General features: G+C 42.8%; 1 protein-coding gene across 1 annotated transcript in view; it reads left to right on the top strand.

Moving 5' to 3' along the window:
- CCK (cholecystokinin) overlaps nucleotides 1–20,517 on the top strand; it is a 62,176-nt gene that overhangs the window by 7,104 nt on the left and 34,555 nt on the right. Inside the window, exon 2 of the mRNA XM_069211500.1 lies at nucleotides 18,797–19,051. Coding sequence (XP_069067601.1) covers nucleotides 18,797–19,051 — 255 coding nt within the window. The remainder of the gene's footprint in view (nucleotides 1–18,796; nucleotides 19,052–20,517) is intronic.

Below are 20,517 nucleotides of genomic sequence, written 5' to 3'. Positions count from 1 at the left end.
GTTGAGGTGCCCCAACTTCCAAACAGTGCTCATGTTCATAGTTGGGGCATCACACCTGAATTTGCATGTTTTAATACCACATGCAGCCAAAAGCAACTCACACAGTAAGGGGGTAGAGAGGAATGAAAGGCAGTCGACCGTCTTGATTCTACTCTCCCAGTCAATATGCTTATAGAACAAAAGCAATCCTGACTGACCAAGGAGATTATCCATGGTAAATAAGGCTGCTCATTTGTTGAGGGTATGTGGTCCACAAGATGCAGGCTTATTTAATAAACATTTTGGTAAGCCCTCATACACCAACCTAGGTGTCATGCTTCATCATGGGGTTCTCTCATCTGTAAAAAATGATTCTAATGACAAAAGGGCTCTCTATGAAATAGGGAGTATTTTTTATTTAGGATGGTGGTGATGCAAGGATCTCAGAAGTAAGAGTAACAATCTCCAGGAGTTTCTCAAAGTAACTGCTTGAAATGAAGAGTGCCCTGTAGATGGTCAAAATGAAAGTTGTGATACATAGGAGCATAATTCCTCCTGCATCAACAAGTCAACATGTTCCTGCCAATTTTTGGCCCAGGGTCCTTGGCTTTCATCAGGACCAGGATCCCTCGATAGTTAGACAATAATCCCCACTCATATTTCAGGCATGCTTTATCTACTCTGTCCCACTCCTGTCTTGTTTTATCTTCATAGTTCATAGCCTTTTGTCTCCTTTCATTGCCTCTCCTGTTAGGTCTCATATTTGGCAACTCACAACTGCTATTCTCATGTTCTGTTTCTACTCTCACAATTCCATTTTGCCATTCTTATCTATTGTTATTTTGTATTACATTCACTCTCATCTTGTCACCTCCCCTTTTTACCACTCTTAGCTTCCACCATCCCCCATGCCAGTTACTCTTTGATTTTTCTTTCTTCTCTAACATCTTCTTTTTTAACATCCAATGGAAAGTCTAAACCATGGATACTCAAAGTACGGCCTGCGGGCCTCATGCGGCCCCTCTGACCTTATCATGCGGCCCTCTGGGCAAGAGGAGCACTGGACAGCTGCTTGTCCGACTCAACACTCTCAATAAAAATATTAAATAGACACACACTCATTTATTTAAACTTAATTGGTGTTAAAGAAAGGAAGTGACTGAGGACTCCTGCACTTAACTTTAGAAACACCTTCATTTTTAAAGCCATCTTGCAGCATAAGTGGAAAACTATGCCAGTCACTTCAAAATTAAAAAAGTGTATTTAGTTAACATACAGAACCTTTTCACCCTAGTACAGTTTGTTATATCAGTACATTGAGATGTATTCATGTAAAAGTGATAGTTTTCAAACAGTAATTCTTCTCCTTACCCTGAGAACACCACCAATAGTAAATGTAAAGAGGGATGTCACTTGTCATGTGCACTTTATGGGTGGCCTGGGTTCCTATCATACATGAACAACATTATAGTTTATTAAATCAAACATAGAAGCAGGTTTTGTACAGCACACACCATGAAATCATATATTTCGAGGTCTTATATGCGATAATGCAGAAAAAGGAGGGAAAGTGAAGTTAAATAATTGCCCAGAATCACACAATTTGGAAAAGTGGGGAAGCCAGGATTAATTCCAGGTTTTCTGGTTTCCCATTGTTCATTTCAGCCACAAGATATATATATATCTTTTGCTTCTCCTACACCTACCTTCCCACCAATGCCCTCAGGCACCCCAGCCAACCGCCACAGCTCTGGCATCAATGTGTCCCCCGGGCACAACACAGACCAAACTTTTTGGCCCCTGGGAAAATGTTTGCGAGTACCCATGGTCTAAACTATCTGAGTAGGATACTCATGGGTGCTTCCAGGCCTTATTGCGGTTGAACATGTCTGTTGATACTGTCACTTCTGCATTCCGCAATAACAGTGCCTTCTGCAAATTGCTGAGCTTTGCTGGCCACTCTGCACACAGATTTGCCCTCTCTAAACTTTGGACCTCCATGTGCTTCACCAGACCGTGGTGTTGTTTTGAGATTCACCTAAGTACACCTGCTTCAAGGACGCTGTACTTTCTGGATGGAGACATCCAAGTAGGTCTCCTGCTCTGTTTTCTTTTTGTTGATTTTGGATGTGTCAGATGATGGTGCCTTTTGGTGGAGGATATATGATCTTCTGAAGCATAAAACTGACTTTAGTTCCCCTGCTGCAAATGAAATAGAAGAATAAACCTGCCAAAACAACAAGCCATTTTATTGGGAATGGGCAGAGGATCGACTCCAAGGGAAGTTTGTATAAAGCCCAATATGGATTCCATAGGTGCAGGATTTTCAGGAGAAGATGGAAATGGTAAACCAGCTAGAGTGAATCATCAAGAACACAAGCTTTATTCTTACCAGCACATTCATACCATACACAAACATCTATATTCTCTCACACAGTGTACAGTCTCTACGAATAACACATCCAATTATAGTGTTAGCAACACTGGGAGCTTTCATTTCCTGGCTCTATGTGATTTCACAAAGGACCTATAATTGATATACCTGTCTAGAAAAATATTTCAAAATAGCTAAGACTTAACAAGTTACTACTACCACTTCAAGGTGCTGTATACATAACCTAGAAGGTCAAATAAGAAGCAATTTCAGGGTTGACCAGGCACGTTACTGTGATTCAAAATAGGAACAAAAAATAAATAAATACATTTAATGTTACATGGGATGGTGCATCTTTTAGCCCAACTCTGTTATGTCTCTTTGCTTCACCGGACTTTCTCCTCTTGGAATATGTATTTATGCAGCCTTTAATCTGAAATGATAATTGTAATATTTTTACCACCGATTCCTGGGTGGCTGTCCTGTAGATCCGTTTTCTTTCAGGGAGTCATATTATTCCATGCCTGGTACAATCCATAAACTGAGTTGTGAATTGGTCTCTCACAACTCCCTAATGTTGTTGACATATTTAGAGGTATCTATCTAATCTGCAACAACTGGAGAAGGTTGCTCCTGTTATACTACGTCATTGGTTGCTTTTTAGTTTGCCAAATCGTTCACCTATAGAATGTAAGTACTGAGTAGCTTAATACTCTGTGTGTCTTACCTCAAGGTGTCCACGGGCACGGTGGTTTTGTAGACTGTGGTGTTTTTTTATCTCAAGGTGATTCCCAGGTTTAATTTGAAAGTAGATATTATGCTTTTGGACTTCCCTTACACTACACAGCTCAAGTAGGAGGGAGCTTGTAAGTCATAGGATGAACACTTATGCAGATATCACTAGGTCCTTTTGAGTTTTAGAGTCCCTCTTCCTCACTTACAGCATGCCCCATTTAGCGAGTGGGAAAAAATAACGTCTACTGCACTTCAAATTCATGCTTGTGTTTTGCCACCCTAAAAGCATATGAATTGTTTGAGTATGTTTAGCAAGTCCCAAGTAGGCATTGTTCAACTAGAGGCATGGCTGCCTCATGGGCTAGGTCCATGAGCATCCATTTAATGTATTTGTAATACAGCTATATGCACATCTCCCCACATATTTATCCAGCATGATTAATTGCTGTGTTGGATGGGGCACAGTCAACCACTTTCAGTACAGCTACCCTGAGCAATGTTTTCCTGTAAATATTGTGATAGCTGTTTCAAATAAAACAGCACAGGTTTAATAGTTATTTCTGTGCCCAGCATATTTTTTCTTGCACATGTTATTGTGGTCTGATTACTTATCGAAAAACTTTGCTGGTCTTTCTCAGACCAGTTATTTGCTTCCCCCATCAGTAGTCCATGGGAACGTCCTACGGAGGATAATATAACTTTGGGGTGAGTTCAGAGCTTAATCATACCACGTGGGTGTGGTAGAGGCTTTTTAAAGAGAGAAATAAATAAACTCAGGCAAATTAAAGGGATGAATGACTCCACAAAGAAGAAAGTGGACTTCACTGTTATATTGGTAAAAATGTGTCACAAGCAGTGGTTGCTGCCACACATCTCAAGGGGAACGGTGGGTGGGGGGAGGGACAGGGACAGGGGGGAATTAAAAAAAAGTACTTTTTGCCGTTGCCTCCTGCTGTGTTGCTCCTTTTCACTCGATGTGGTGCCCCACCATTCACTGGGACACCAGCACTGGCTCCCCAGCAATCCTGGTGCTGCTTTCATGCTAAACCTAACATAAAAGCAGCATCAGGATTGGTCTCAGAGGCATGGACTGCCACTCAGACACAACCCAGGGTTCTGTGCAGTTTCTCCAGTCTGGCTGTTCAGCTGAAGAAACCTCAGTGCGCATGTGTGTTTGGCCAGCCTGAGACAGCCGGACAAACACACATGGGCATTTAGGTGCACTCTCTCCTCCGCGTACAGTCACAACCTCAAAGTCACAGTAACTGTGGTAACTGTTATAAAGTAGAACCTTCGTGACAGTGGAATGCTCTAACCATCACAGGGAAAGGGAACAGGAAAGAACCATACTAATATTTCTAGTTCATTATCTACTAACAGAATTTTACAATTATATTTGTAAATATATATATAAGAATAGCATGCAAGTATGATCACAGCAAATCTCCCTCCTATATACATTAATTTGAAACGATAACTAGAAACATAGCCTTTATGCAAAAGGTGTGTGATGTGTCATGACCTGTGGAATAACTCTGGTAGATTGCTCCTATAACCATTCATTAGATAACATTTGCTGGAAACATGCCAAAAAAGAGTGTGGTGTTGTTGCGACCTGTGGACCAAGTCTGGTCAATCTTGAGGACATGATGAGGAATCCTCATGAATTATATCTTTTTCTGTATTAACTCTGTTACAAAGTGGAATGTCTGTCCATGCTCCACACTCTTCCATTCTCTATTGTCACCACATTAGTATTGACTTTAATTACTCTCAGAGGTTTTGAAAACTTACTGGCTCCCTTTTTCCCTGAATCAGGTGTTCTGACCACCACCAAATCACCCACTTTTCATTTATCTACTTTTCACACCACGTTTGCTGTCATATCTTTTTGTATAAGCATTTTGATGACTCCTAATACTTTCACACACACTGTCTTGCTGAACCCATCTGGTTCCTCCTCCTCCTCCCATCCAATTAGGGAACAATTTAGTACCAGGAAGTCTGCCTTTCAGCATTAACAAATGAGAAATTCCTCTAACAGAGGTGGGGGCTGTGAGGTTGTAACGCTGTCCCCTCAACAGCTGGATTTGTTTCCTGCTAATTGTCGCCAGTGTTACATTAGTAAAAAAGTGTCACAAGTCTATCAGGTTTGAGAAGTTTATTCAAGTGTACAGTCACAAACTCAAAGTCACAGCAACTGTTGTAACTGTCATAACGTAGAACCTTCGTGACAGTAGAATGTTCTAACCATCACGGGGAAAGGGGAACAGGAATTAACCAAGTGAACATAGGTATATTACTAATTCTAGTTCATTATCTACTACATCATTTTATAATTATATTTGTTATTTCATTACATTTAAACAATGACTTGTTTTGTGTAACGCAAAGTTTTACAAAAAGTAGAAATGGCTGAGGGATAGAACAACAATACAGCATAATGCAGTCATCTTAAAAAAGACAGTACTATGAGAGTAGACCGAAATGTAACCCACATTATGCTTTGGCAGAGCAAAAATTGTTTTTTTTAAACCCACTTAGGCCCTCATTATGACTTTGGCAGTCCGAGGACTGCCAAAGCTGCCGTGGTGGTTGGACCACCTCAGTCCTGGTAGTTCGACCTCCAGATTACAACCCTGATGATCAGACCACCAGGGGACCACCACCACAGCCAGGAAAAGGATCGCAGTGGGGTTGTGGCATTTGAAGTTGTGGTCAGCCACAGCGGTGCTGAGTTCAGCACCACTGTGCTACTCATGAGTCCCCTTTCCACCAGCGTTTTTATGAAGGGGTCCGTGCCATGAAAAAGCTGGCAGAAAGGCAGTGCTGGGGTCCACAGAGGCTCCCTGCACTGCCCACAACCATGCCATGGACAGTGCAGGGGTCCCCCTGCCCAGCACCCTCAGAATGTGCACTGTCTTCTCTGGCAGACAGTGCACATTACTAGGGTGCTGGGACCCCCCTCTGTGCAATGACATGGGCCTCGGCTCCATGAGGACCCGAGGCCAAAGCCGTCACACTCTTTCCACTGGCCTGACCGTCAGAAACCTCCTAATATGGAGGTTTCTGCCTGTCAGTCCAGAGAAAGATCGTAATAGGGCTGGGGGGGGGGGACTGCAGCTCTGTGGCTGTCTGCTCCCCGTGGGGCTGGCGGGCCGGCAGTCAGCCCGCCAACCTCGTAATGAGGCCCTTAGACATTTTCCGATATTCAAAGTAAATGTGATCTTGCCCAAGTTAAAGTGAGACATCACAGGGACCAATACTGGGACAAAAAAAGAAGGACTGGAAGAAAACTAGCCCACTTACACACATCTCTTTAACCAAGGCAGCTGCAACAATATTATTGGTCACATTTCATTGGGGAGTATGCTTCTGTAAACCACTTCCTTTTGTACTGCTAGAATTGAACACAAATCAATATCTTCAGTTGTAAACGTGACTATTTTACAAAAGTATTTGTCAAATTTTCTGTAGTTTTCCAGCCAAACACATAAATACCTCTCTTCCAGTCATTTGCGCTCTCGGACGCCCCATAGAATGGGTCTAAGTATTGCTTGCCATGTTGCTTGACTGTAAATCGGCTTTATTTCTGAAGGACCCTTATATACATACTTCTCTCCTCCTACCAAGATTCAATGTACATGCTTTCAGAATGGCACTAAAGGAAGAGTCAGGGAGGCACAGAAAAACTATTAATAGCTAAAAATTAAATCACTAACTTTTTTCCCTCACATTTTGAAATGTATCAAATGTCCATAACTGATCAAATAAATTGGATAGGGCTCTCAAAATTTCACATAACCCATAGCAACTGAATAGAGAAGTGAGATTTCAGCCATGTAACTGGCGTGGACCGGGACTTCAGGTTACTCAGCAGTGTCTTTTGTGTCAGAGAGATGTGTACTCAATTTAGTAGAAGTTTTAGCTGCATTAGCTACTACAGACCAAACAATAGTGGTTTACTCCATTTCTTTTTTCAGTACTATGAGTCAAGCCTGGGAAATGGCTTCATTGTACCTGTTGCACCACTCTTTCTCTAGGTGCATATCTTACTCCTCACCTAGACACAGAGCTTAATTTGTGAAAGAAAGAGTGGCAGTGCCAAAGCTCTCCTCAGAAGCTGGTGTCCAAAGCAATTAAGCATTGGCAAGATGAAAAAAAGTTTGCTAGTCTTTAACTTAACACCTGACACTCTCTGCCCCCTTTTCGCCTCTTGCAGGTTCCTATATTTTGCCTGTGACGGGTTTCCCATCTTTCTCTTCCTCCATTTTTCCATTCTGTGTGTTTTTCCTTCTCTTGCCCTCAATAAATATCCTGCAAGGAAAAAATAAGTCCCGGGTCCCAAAAAGAAGTGCCTGCCCCCCCAGCCGAGAACCAACAGCGCAAATTAAACACTGCCTCCACGTATGGCTATCCACCACAGTTCACTCCTGGGTAAGGTAATTTTTTAACTCTACGTCTCTTTGGAAGGTATAAAGGCAGTCCCCTAAGTGGGGTTACTCCATCAATATGTTGACTATACCCAAATCGTCGCCTTCCCTTCAACGTCTCCAAACTATCTATGTGCTTCCTTTTTCTACATCTGCTACTTCAGCTCCACCCATTTCCTTTCCTCCCTGGCATGACCTCACCCTCTCATTGGCAGGAATGTTCACTGTGATATTTGGTGCTCATTACAGGCACAGTAATTACTTATCAGTTACTTAATGCAAATAGGATCCTCATCTAAAATTTAACATGTTCATCTTTAAATATCTGGCCACCATAAGCAGACAAAATTAAGCTGCAGCGTGCTAGTAGGACTCCTAAAATATGATTTCTTGCCATGACAAGTTAACAACTTTGCCTACGAGGTTTTGTTCTTTCGCTCTTCTTAGCTCCCTTCACCATAATTGTACGAAATGGGCAGCTGCTGTTTCTCTTGCTTGTGCTGGCTCCGATTCGGTGGCTTCCCTTTGGAGAGTGCCAAGGGAGGTTGACATGAATCAGGGCTAAGCGGAGATAATTTTTGTTTCTTAAGTATCTTTTTGTGGGGCGTTTACGTAGAACAGGAAGGTGCTGCTGCTGCACAATGTGAATTTGTTGAAGATAGAAATACCTACATTTACTTACTGACTGCCTTTAGAATCTTCAATACCAAAGTGCGGAGAGGCCACTTTTGGCACCATCAACCAGTAATGACAAACAAACTTATATTGTTATAAAGAGGAGCTCGGGCTGTAGCTTTCCGCGACTATTCGGCCAGAGAAGAATGATTCTACTTCTCAAACTTTTTCGACTTTCAAGGTGAGTGGCTCCCATAATACCGACCATGGTAAAAATAAATTACTGCGGTGCTAATTAATCTTGCCAAGCTAACGGTGGAAGTCTTCCCATGATGTGTCATATCGAAAGGTACAAATAGACTCAATGTCACCTAAAAACCTTCAGCTCTCCCAAAATAATTATGAAATCTATAGTTCTTCCAAAAAAATTCAACAATAGTCTGTGCACAGCTAATAAATGCAGTCTTTCCTGCTTAACAACTATAACAATGAATGAAGATTCCCTAGCCTTGCTACTGATGTTGTTGGCTATGAAAACACTGGGGCACATTTACAAGCCCCTTGTGCCACAGTAGCGTAATTTTTTTTAATGCTACATTGGCACAAAGTAGTCTCCCCCACCCTGTGCCGTGTTTATAAACTGGTGCAATGTCACCATTGTGCCAGTTTGTAAACCCTTGTGCCACCTTATATCTGCACCAGGTATAATGTATGCAAGGGAGGCGTCCCCTGGTGGGAGGCCCAAAAAAATGGCGTAGTGAAATCTACAAGATTTCACTGTGCCATTACAGCATAATTTTTTAACGCCTGCCTAGGGCAGGCGTTAAACTGACGCTACACTCTTTTCAATAGGTCTCCCCGAGCTTTGCTGGACTAGCGTCAACATTTTTGATGCTAGTCCAGCAAAGAGCCACAACTGAATAAAAAATATTGATGCAGTTGTGCTATCAAGTACCATTTTGCACTGTATTATAAATACAGCGCCACCATGATGTCATTAGGGGGCGCAGGGCCAATCGGAGCCGATGTGCCAGTTCCTTGTAAATGAGACCCACTGTTTTTCTGTTCAAGAATTCTAGTCTAAAAATGGTTACCTTGAAGAGTAGCTGGAACTAGAGGTCGATCCTGGGGGACTTTATTGGTCTACTTGCTTATTGGCACATTTGTAATACCCTTAAAGTCTGGCCATTAAGATATTTTTTCTAAGAGACCCACCTCCACTTGAGTGTTCTTTAATGGCATTTAGTAATACACACTGATGCTTTCAAGTTATGACCTCTAACTTCATAACCAACTCATCCCTTAAGATTTACAGTATCACTAATTTACCAAATACAGGAATACATTCATGCTTGGGGGCACATATGCCTGAAGAAAACACATTGTAGGCACAGAGGATAACAGCCTCTAAAATGCCAGGACCTCTGGACAAGTTTGTATGAGGGTTGAATGACCTCCCACTCAACCCCCACACAAACCGTCAGCATCTCCTTGTCTGAAAAAAGAAAAAGCAATGTCATACTTTAGTCTGTTCTTTTGCAATAAGGGGGAATGTTGGAAAGACATAAAACAGTTTTTGGTAATCTCAGCTGCAGCACACCTGGCCCCCACGACATAAGATTCAGGAAATTTGTGCAGAGCCAAATTAAGCGGTAACTAATCTGTAACTGTAATTACAAACCAGAGACACAGCTGCCTTAAAGTTGTGAAGGCTAACAGATCTGGCGAGAGAGACAATATTGTAATGAGCTTGCCTCCATGCCCATTTACACTCCTCGAATAAGCTATTTCACCACCCTCGCTTCAGTGCAGAATGTTAGGGACATGCATATTTGCCAAGCCTCCTGGTGCCGGTGAGGCCTCTCTCGATTTCTAGAATTGTCAGAGTAACCTCAACAATGTCAGAATTTCTCTTTTCAAGAAAGGGAAGTCTTATTTCCTCTTGGTGGCTATTGGTGGTACAGACACCTAGGCCTGGTTCTAACCAGTTTTAATTGGCTGGTGAATAAAAAACCGAACCAGCTACTAATCATATTTTTGGGGAGGAAGACGATGAGCTGATCAATGGGTTAGAACACTTATATGTGTCTTTTAAGATTTTGTGAAGTTTATCTTTATAGAATAGATTCACCACTTGCAACAGAATTACCAAATCTAAATTCTTCTGAGCTGTTTTTGCCCCCAAAAAGTAGATGATGCTTGGTTGGGACTGATGCTTCAGCATCTTAGGTTGATACTCTACTCCTTCGTGCTCTGGGACAGGCATAAGTGTGGGCAGTCTTCTGTATTCACATAGAATGCTAATAGATTTTCCAGTGCATGGAGTAATGGCATAAAACAATTTAGGAGAGAACACGTGGCATAGTTTGCAGATGTATTCACATGTAATGGCAGGTGAGTGCTAGCATAAGATCTCCTTGTCTCCTTTTAGTTGTTTTATCAATTTTAGTCTGTGGAGATGTCATCTTCTGCAGACTGTTGATGGTCTGGACTGGAGAGCAATTAATCTAAGTCCTTTACCTCTGTCTCCCCCTTCCCAATAAGGAATACAGCAGTTATAAAAAGTATATTAATGATATTTTGTCTGCCATCTTCTTTTCCCTTAGGATTCCCTCTTTTACCAACCCCACAAGAGGAAGCCTGCACTTTAAGACTGTTGGAAGTGGTGCAAGAGAGGTCCCTTAGATGGTTCTGGTATTTCTCGTTCTGAAAGTGAATGTTACTGTTGAAATGTGCCTTCAATAGCTGCATTTAACTCTTTAAAATGCACTCCCCCTCTGGTATTGCCTTAACTCTTCCTTGAACTGGAAGAAGGTGATGCTCCTGTATCTTCTGATGAAGAATATGCTTCCCTCTGTGTTTTTCAGTTTGTCAATGTTTTCTTACCCTTCCGTGGCCAAGCATTATTCCTAGACAATCAGCCTGATTCTACTTTTCTGAGTTTCTTGATCAACATATCGAAATACCTTGGCATTGACTCTTTATGGTATTTATGGCTGTTTTTCCCCCAAGGGCAATCCAAAGAAGAGAAATATCTCAATGTAAAAAGATGTTCGGCAGCTTTCTTCCATGTGTCTTCGTCATGGTGCTCTCTATTCCTTGCAGGCTGTTCATCATTCAGCTTCAGTCCAGCAATCTAAAGCCCTGTTCTTCTCCAACCCTACCATTATGTATCAGCACTGCTAGTAAAATTAAAGTAACAGAGAAGCAGAGCACCCCCTGCATGCATCATTAATGTTTGTAGACTAACTGCTTTACATCTGCTGCAGGACACCTTTCTTGTTCCTGTGCAACTCGGACTAGAGAGGTACAGTCTCCCCAGGGAAACCCTGAAAGCGGTAACAGTTTTCCTATTGGTCAATTGTACCATGCCATATTCCTGCAAACCTCGTATGGGAACCTCAATAGGAATGTCAAGTAAATACAAATATAGGGGTTTACCTTTGAGGAAACCTACAAACTTTTAATATTTCATTGCCATATAGCTATGGTAGGCCGTATTCCTCCTGAAACTTCTGAAAGTTAGAAGTATTAGAAATGTAGCATATTCCCACACTAACGAAGTATTGTGGTGCAGACCTTCTTTGAGAACGAAATTGATGTGCATACTCCATTGCCTTTCGGCTGGTGCTGTGTGTGGTGGATATTCCACTCCACAAAAATGTGCAAGGGAAGGCGTGGCCAACCAACATGGCCGAGTGGATGTGGGCCACTGTGGCTCCGCTTCATGCCCGCAGTTCAACTGATTATCAGGGCCAATAATTGTTGGAATAAAGCCTACACGGCAGCCAAACATCATAGAAATATCAAAAAGGTAGACTTGAGGCGCTAGATGTTAGGAAACGACCACCCCGGAGTGAGACGGCCCAGACGAGGGAGAAGGTGAGCTAAGATGGCAAGTGCTGATGTGTGGGGATGAACTGAGACAACAGAGACAGGAGCTGCCTGTTGATTCGAAGAGCGTGAGGTCTGAGACGATATCGTGGGGCCGGGTGGGGGCTGCCTTGGAGGATCTGATGGTGACAGAGGGGGAGTGGTGGCGGACGGCCCCTGGGTCAAAGTCCACCCGCTGCTTGATGGAGGAGAAGGGGAGTGGATCACTGCTGCGCGAACCTCAGTGAAGCAACAGGCCCTGGGCAAAAACAACAGGTACACCCCAGTGGCGGGGGGGCTAATTGGGGGTTCCGTCCGGCCATAGCAAACACACACACACACAATAGTGAAAGTTTGCATTTGGTTGCCTGACCCTAAGATGCACCCTTTGAAACAACCTGGGCCAGGGCGGCTCATACCTGGAAACAACTCTTACAGCAGAATGAGGATCGACAGGTGGAAGAAATTGTGCTACCTCCGAACACAGCTTTAGAATTTGGAGGTCAGCGAAGAAGTTCATCGTGAGGAGCAGCGTGGATGAATTACCCATGGCGGTGTCTAAGGAGACACGCGCAGAAGTCCTTTTCATCAGAGAATGAAGTTGCCAGAAGCTTCCCTGCTGTGACCCACGGAACATCGGGCTCTTACATGCTGCAGCAAGTTGCAGAATCATAGGGCCCGAGGGTGAAGCCTTGGCGACACGGCTCCAAGAAACCTGGATAAGGTACATCCCCTGCTCTCTATCAAAACACAGCAGTGACAACAGGTTTTTTATGTCGTGCAAGAGACACAACCTAGTAGGGTTTTCAGCTACTTCACCCCTGCCGAGACCCATTCAGACGACGAGCTCGCCCAACGGGAAACGCAATGGTGCTCATCAAAGAGGATTTCCTGGTCTCCCTGCATGCATTTAAAAATGAGCTGAGGGAAATGAACTGATATTAAAGCCACTTTTGAGACTTTTAGAGAAGAGATTAAACTCCCATCTAACCAGTCTCCAGATGGACATAGATTCAGTGGGCATGCACACAATGAATCAGGAGACTAAAATTCATGACTTGGAACAACAGTTTCTTGCAGTGACAGAGGAAATAGACATTTCTCATTCCCAACTACGATCTACACTCCTAAAGTGTGAAGACTTGGAGAATCTTTCATGCCGGGACAATATAAGGGTGCTAGGCCTGGACGAGGGCAGCAAGGGCCATGATCTTGATGCTTTCATGGTGGGAATGTTCTCGATCAGTTGGAACAGGTGCACGGGTGAGTATGACCACTGTCGGAGATGGGAAGAAGCCAAGAGATATCTTAGCCAAGGTGAGCTCTTTCAAGGTCAAGGAACTGATACTTCAAAAGGCCCATTATGGGATGCTGTGAGTTCTCAAGGAGCAACCTGCTACCTATTCCAAGACGTTTCTTCCGCCACCTTGGAGGATAGACAACAGTTTTGACCCATTACAGGGGCCCTCCGCTCCAAGAACATTAAATATAGATAGACTTTCCCATTTGGGATAGCATTTGAGATGGACAATAAACCATACCATTATGTGGATTTTGATGAGGCTGCCTCCCTGTTGGGGGTCTCCAGGGAAGAATCATCAAGTACTTTGAGACAAGAGGAGATGCAGCCGGGAAAACCCAGGGACGGCAGAACCTCTAATTTGTGGCATCAACAGAAGAAGGGGACAAGATCCCACAAATCATAAAGAGGTGAAGGACTCTACTCCCTACAACTTTACTGAAAATTGGTATGGATAGAGGGCCTTTGAGGACTTGCACGAGTTAGACTTTCTCGTTCACTCCGGGGAAGCCTATCAAGCTAGATGCTGATGCTGGACTACTAAGGTCTGGGGGGACTGAACTCAGGGAACCCTAGGGGGGACCTATGCTCATGCTCATGACAAGATGGCACATTTTGAATCTACCAGTTAAAGGAAACAGGCCTGTGAAGACCTATAGAAACCAGCGGGGCACATAAGCAGGTAATGGTCCACTGCCCGCTTAGAAGAAAGTTAGTTACTATACTAAATATTAGACAATGTCATGACTAATAGATTTTAAAGTTGTAGGTTTTTCAGCAGTCTTTAAATTGAGTTCACTGTTATGGATGTTTGCTGCATGGAGGGTGGAGGGAAGGGGTATATGCGGGGGGACAGGGGAGGCCGCTGATGAGAGAGGAGAAACAAAGGAATAGGCATACTTTTTAATATTTCATTGCAAGCACTAGGGGACTCTCCCAACAATTGCTAACTTCAGATCACTAATAAGGCCCTGAATATGTTAACGTGGAATGTAAAGGGGTTGGATTTGCCAAACAAATCCTCCCAAATATGAAAATATATAGGCTATCACCATTTTGATATCATAGCCCTCAAGGAAATACATATTAAATAATGGGATGACCGGCACCTCCATCATAGGAGTTACCCTCTCAATTACCGTGCTTCAGCTGCCTCTAAACATAATGGGGTGGCACTACTTTTCCACACCTCATCGTCTTTAAGGGTAACAAGATGGACAAGGAGGGAAGATATCTCATAATCAAGGGTCTTCTCAGAGGGAAGTTATGTACACTAGCTACACTACATGCCCCCAATTATGGACAATTCACATTCTTACGGCCCATTTTGACTACATATTTGCCAGCCAACGACTCCAACCCGCAGCTAAGTCTGCCACCTTCCACCACATCCTCATATCTGATTATGCCCCCCTTGAGGTTATCTTCGAATGGCTGGCTCTGAAATCCAAGTTTATATTTTCCCAATGCTCTTACAAGAGATAGACAATTCAGAGACAAACGTAGAAAGATAATAAGGTAATTCTTTGCTCTAAATGGTCTCAGAGATACTTCTTATACCACAACATGGGATGCCTTTAAGGCAGTGATACAGGGCAAATGTATCTCGCTGATGACCACACTACATAGGAAAACGACTACTGAATGGATTGCTTCCGAAAAGGAATTACTCTTGACGGAGAAAGCCCATAAAACTACACTGTCACTGCCTCTGCAAAGTAGTATATTTTAAAGGTAAGCTCCATGGAATCCATACACAACTATGCCTGAAGCAAACTACTTATGAAAGGGAAAAACAAGATAGGTCTGCTGTTGGCAAGGCCATTAAGGTAAAAGCAGGAAAAGGAATGTATAAGGCTGATCAGGGATGAAGGAGGTAGGCCACAATACCAGGAGGAGGGGAAAGCCCAAGCATTTAGGGAATTTTATAAGGGGCTTTATAACACTGACCCAGTCAACAGTGAGGAGCAAATGACCTATCTCGATTTAGTTGACTTGCCGCAAGTTCCCCAGGATATTGTCGAGAACTTTAACAACCCCATCACAAGAGAAGAGGTACTGGAGTTTTTAGATTCCCTCAAACTTAATAAATTTCCATGTACTGATGAACTGACCGCATTCTTTTATAAAACCTTTAGCTCTGACTTGACGCTATATTTGACCACATTATTCAACCATATAGGGAATGGGAGAGCAATATCTCCCTCCATAAGCAAAACTCTGGTCATGGTCCTTCCAAAACCGGGAAAAGACTCCCAAAGATGTGCTTCTTATCGGCCAATTGACCTTCTTAACCTAGATGTTAAAATGTTTACCAAAATTCTGGCCACAAGATTAGAATCTGTTTTGCCTGATTTGATCCATCCAGATTAGTCAGGCTTTATCAAAGGCCACCAAACACATGACAATTTGAGACGTGTGACCCACCTGATCGACAAGATAAATAAAAAAATAACCCTGCAATTTTATTGGCATTTGATGCCGAGAAGGCCTTTGACCGGGTAGACTGGTCTTTCCTGGTGGCTACATTGATTTGAGGAGCGGTTCATTGACGGGGTAATGGCCATCTATTCCTGCCCCAGCTCCCTGGTTATGGTAAACGGTACTACCTCGGGCTCTTTGAGATGACGCGGGAGACGAGACAGAGACAGGATGTCCTCTGTCCCCCTTGCTGTTTGTGCTCAGTATAGAACCATTGGCAGCTAAGATAAAAACCAATCCAGAAATTCAAGGAATCCATTTTGGAGCTGAGGAACAAAAACTCTACCTCTTCACGGATGATGATTTATTAGCTCTTCAGTTTCCCCGAAGTTTGCTTCCTGCTCTCCAACAAGAGCTGCAAACATACGAGGAAGTTTCAGGATTCCGAGTTAATATCCATAAATCATGTTTGCTTAATCTGTCAATCTTGCACAGAAAATGCAGACCATTGTCTACATTTTTGGGTGTAAAGCTCACCCCCAAAGTAGAGAACCTGTAAAAAGCAAACTTTCAAGGGCTCCCAATAGAAATACCTAGGGATTTTTTTTATGGAACTATGCTCCCTAATAACAAGGTTCGTGTGGCAGGGCTGTAGAGCGCGACTCTCCTCTAATGGTCCGACTCACCCCAGGCATTCAAAATTACTATCATGTGGCGCAACTCTGAGTAATAGCCGAATGGTCACTCAGGGAGTCAGATAAATGATGGCTACATATGGACAGAGCAGTGATAAGGAGAACAGTATGGGAGGTGTTGTGGAAACCTTGACAAGATCATCCGTGCAATGCACATCTGAGTATACCCGCAGCCACCACACTTAGAGTTTGGTACACAGTGAATAAGAGATATCAGTGGGCAACTTTCCCTCTCCACATACACTATCCACTTCAATCTGGCCCTCCCCGACCCTTCTGAAGGGTCCCTTTGATGTCTGGTGGGAGGGAGGCTGCTTAAAGATCTCAGACTTGTTCCTTAAGACAGATCTCCTAACGTTTAAAAAAGGCTGCCGGGTCTTTAAGTTACAGGTCTCCGAGTTTTTTCATTTTACCCAGCTGAAACATTAGGTGTCTCAGCCTAGCGTACGGGTAGCAGCTACAATGGAAATACTACTAGTGGAGCACTTTGTTCAGCAGGCCAGGGCTTCTAGACACTGGATCTCTGCTCTTCAAGCTGTATTACAAGCAATAGATCGTCCCCCATCCCCCTGTCACATGACATTTTGGAATTGAGTACTTGACACTACTAAAAGTAAAAAGTTTTGGACCAAACTTTACAGTGATATCCCTAAGTTTAGTAGATCCATGGGGCTCCGGGAGGCACATTATAAACTTCTCCATGACTGGTACCTGTTCCGTGAGAAATTAAAAAAGATCTACCCTTGGATGCATGATACCTGTTGGAGGGGATGTAGGATGATGGGAGACTTCCACCACGTTTGGTGGGACTGCCTGACAATTCGCTCCTTCTGGAACAAAATGCAGGCACAAATTAAAGAAATTCTATGATATCCCATCCCTATTAAGCCGGAATGTGTATTATTAGGTATCCGTGACCCCACCCTGAGTCGCCAGACAATAGGGGACCGTTCAATCATGTGGCTATGTCTGGGGATGACTAAGATGGCCCTCGCTACATCTCTGTCACAATGGAATGCCAGGCTCTGGCAAGAGCTCTCTAAGGAGCATTTGGTAGATATGCTGACAGACAACAGGGCTAGTTTTGACTACATTTGAGGACCCTTGGTGCAGTTCCTATCCAGGGACTTCTGCTTTTCTCATGTTGTCCCCATGCAAGGGCACTTCATTTATTTGAGATTTAAGACTTCCACATGCATGCCTCCTACCCCACTTGAGACACTCAACCCCCTGATGTAGTAATCCTCCTTGACAACAGAACCCCACTGATGGGAGTTTTTTCTCATTATGACCGCTCCGTGCTTGCTGATTTGGTGTTTTGTAGTTTCAATGTTAATGTAATCCATGTTAAGGTGTTTTAATATATGGTGGCACTATGCTTTATGCTTATAATTTAGTGACAAGGGGATACGATGTGTGCTGTTACTTTGTACTTCATGATAATGGCCAACCTATGTGAGATACTGTAGCTATTTGTAGCATCAGGTTGCAGTTGGGTGCTGGCCCTGTGGTCAATACATTGATGGCTGTACCAAATAAACTTTAATAAAGTTTAACAAAAATGGGCAACAAAGACACAGACTTCACCAGCTGCCATTTAGCATGATACAAGAGGCATAAATGCAGATGTCACATATTGATAAATTTATAGCGCACGGATATTAAAGCAGAGTTGATAGAGGGCTAGTAACAATGCAAGCAAGCATGCCTTGTATTGTTTTTGCAGATGACCCTTGCTCAGCTACTGTGCATTGAAGCCTAAGTAAGAAACCATAATTATTTATTTATTAAAAATTGTGTATTGTGATCTTTGTTACTTTTCAGTTTTCAGAATTTTCCTGAACTTCAAGGGATTGGGGTCCCCTCTTGCCTTGGGGTAAAGTGTACTCCAGAATCTCAGTCTTTACACATCTAGAGATCTACCACTCTGTTTAACTCTCTTGAAGGAGCATTGGTTGAATCAATGAGTAGACATTGTATATGATTCTCTAATGGGAAAGAAGTGAGGTGTCAGTTTCTACAGATATGCTGAACCTTTGCCCCATGGTGCTATGTGGACAGTGCATTAAAACATGAATTGAATTCTAGTATCTATCAGGAGCCAAAAGAGAGTTCTCAGAGTGAGTTTGATGTGATAGTACTTTGTGAGGGTAGGTTGATGGAGAAACGTATTGTTTGGGGTGACTTTAGGTAAGAATTAACCACCATGTAGCATTCAAAAATGCAAATAATGAGAAAGGCAGTCATATATCTGATACTATGAAAGACAGCTATCACATGATGTGATCTTCAGTCCAGAAAATAGCCTTTGTTATGTGCAGGTGTAAAATTGTTTGTTATAAGGCTAACAAGTTTTTCTTCTTGTCCGTAGCTATGTACAGAGGAATCTGTGTTTGTGTGTTACTTGCTGTGCTCTCCATGAGCTCTTCTGGACAGCAGACAGCAAGGTCTAATTATGGGGACCAAGTCGCAGCTGAAATTGAGAAAAGCCTGACAGACCACCACAGGCCCGTCCGCATGCCCTCGTCTTCAGGTCAGCTGAAACCCTTTCTGAGAATGGATAGAAGCATTGACCAAAAGGCCAACTATCAGGCTTTAATGGCCAAATACCTGCAGCAGAGGAAAGGTAAAACAAAACTCCTTGTTTATAGAGCATGGATTACTATCAGCATCTCATATCTTCTCTACCTCTGTTGACTATACTTATTTTTTCACACTTTTGATGCTTGTTTTGAAGTACTATGTCCATCTAGTGTAATCTGGTATGACAATATGGTGTAATGTTCAGTCCAGAAAATCTCAGATCTCTAAGCCCGTCAGAAGAGTGATCTCGTTGAAAACACAGTGCTAAACACAGTTATGCACCTTTCGCTGAAAAAGCAAAATTCAGCTTCCAAATTCTTCAGTAAATGTTTCAACCCGAAACTTGCCAATTGGAAATGAAAGGTATACAATCTACAATAATGACTGGTGCAAAAGCAAGATGAAAGCAAATAAGACACAAAAGTAAGCCAAGAAAGCTAAGTAACTAAGTAGATATGTTGTACGTCTCATCCAGACATTACCCTAAGGTGTTTTTGTGTACAAATATTCATAAGTCATGTAATTAGCAAGTACATTCCCGATAATAGCATAGTTTGGATTGAGTTTAACAGCGACTTCCTTCGAAACAAATTCCTTTAATAGTTGTCACAACTCAGTTGGCTTGGAAACAGAAACCGACCTACTACTAAATGCAGACTCAGTCTGGCTCTTACTCAACATCAAAATGTATAGCCATGGGTCATGGGAATGTGCACTAAACCGTTTTTGTGGGCCCATTCATACATTTTTACACCGCTCTGGAATAGCAAAGATCCTACACAGATAACTTAAGAGAGATAAAACATGTTGGAAGAGATCCATTAACCCAATAAATTCCAAGACAAATTTATTGGTTTATTTTGGACGTGGCAGATGGCCCAGCAGCCATTGGGGAGGCAGTGGCCATGGCCTCCAAGCGAGCAGCATATGCTGCCTATTTAGAGGTCCCCACTAGCTGGTTGTGCAGATGAATGCAGAGCAGGTACCATGTTTGTTTGGTCATTTAAGCATTCTTTTTTCCCTGAAACCATCTCTCAAAGCAAAATCGTGTTCCAGAAATATAAAAAATCAAATAATGCCCCTGAAGCACAGAGAGATTTTTTTATCTCTGTGTGAGATCCATTGATGGTTCTCCCTACCCGGGTCCGCTTTGCATTACATGACAGACCAGGGCAGAGAATATTAGCAGCAGTAGCGCTTCTCGAAATGAGTCGGGCTACACTTCTGTAAACTGGTGAGATATACCGAGATATGGGTGTTAAGATATCGACCTGCAAAAATATTTGATCCACTATATCAACTACCACTAAATTGCCAAAGCAGATAGTTGTGAAGTAGTAACACTAAATCTATACTTAGCTATAGGCTTGAAAATTCTTACTTAATGAAACATGATTTTAGGTCCATACATTTTTATGCAAAGTATTCAATCACTTTCTATCTCTTCCACGTTTCTGTCGCCATGTCATATGAAGCAACGTGTGGGAGGTACGTTCAGCCGGATAGAGG

Source organism: Pleurodeles waltl, chromosome 10 (assembly GCF_031143425.1).
Source record: "Pleurodeles waltl isolate 20211129_DDA chromosome 10, aPleWal1.hap1.20221129, whole genome shotgun sequence".
NCBI lineage: Eukaryota > Metazoa > Chordata > Amphibia > Caudata > Salamandridae > Pleurodeles > Pleurodeles waltl.
This window is presented reverse-complemented; position numbering and strand designations above follow the sequence as displayed.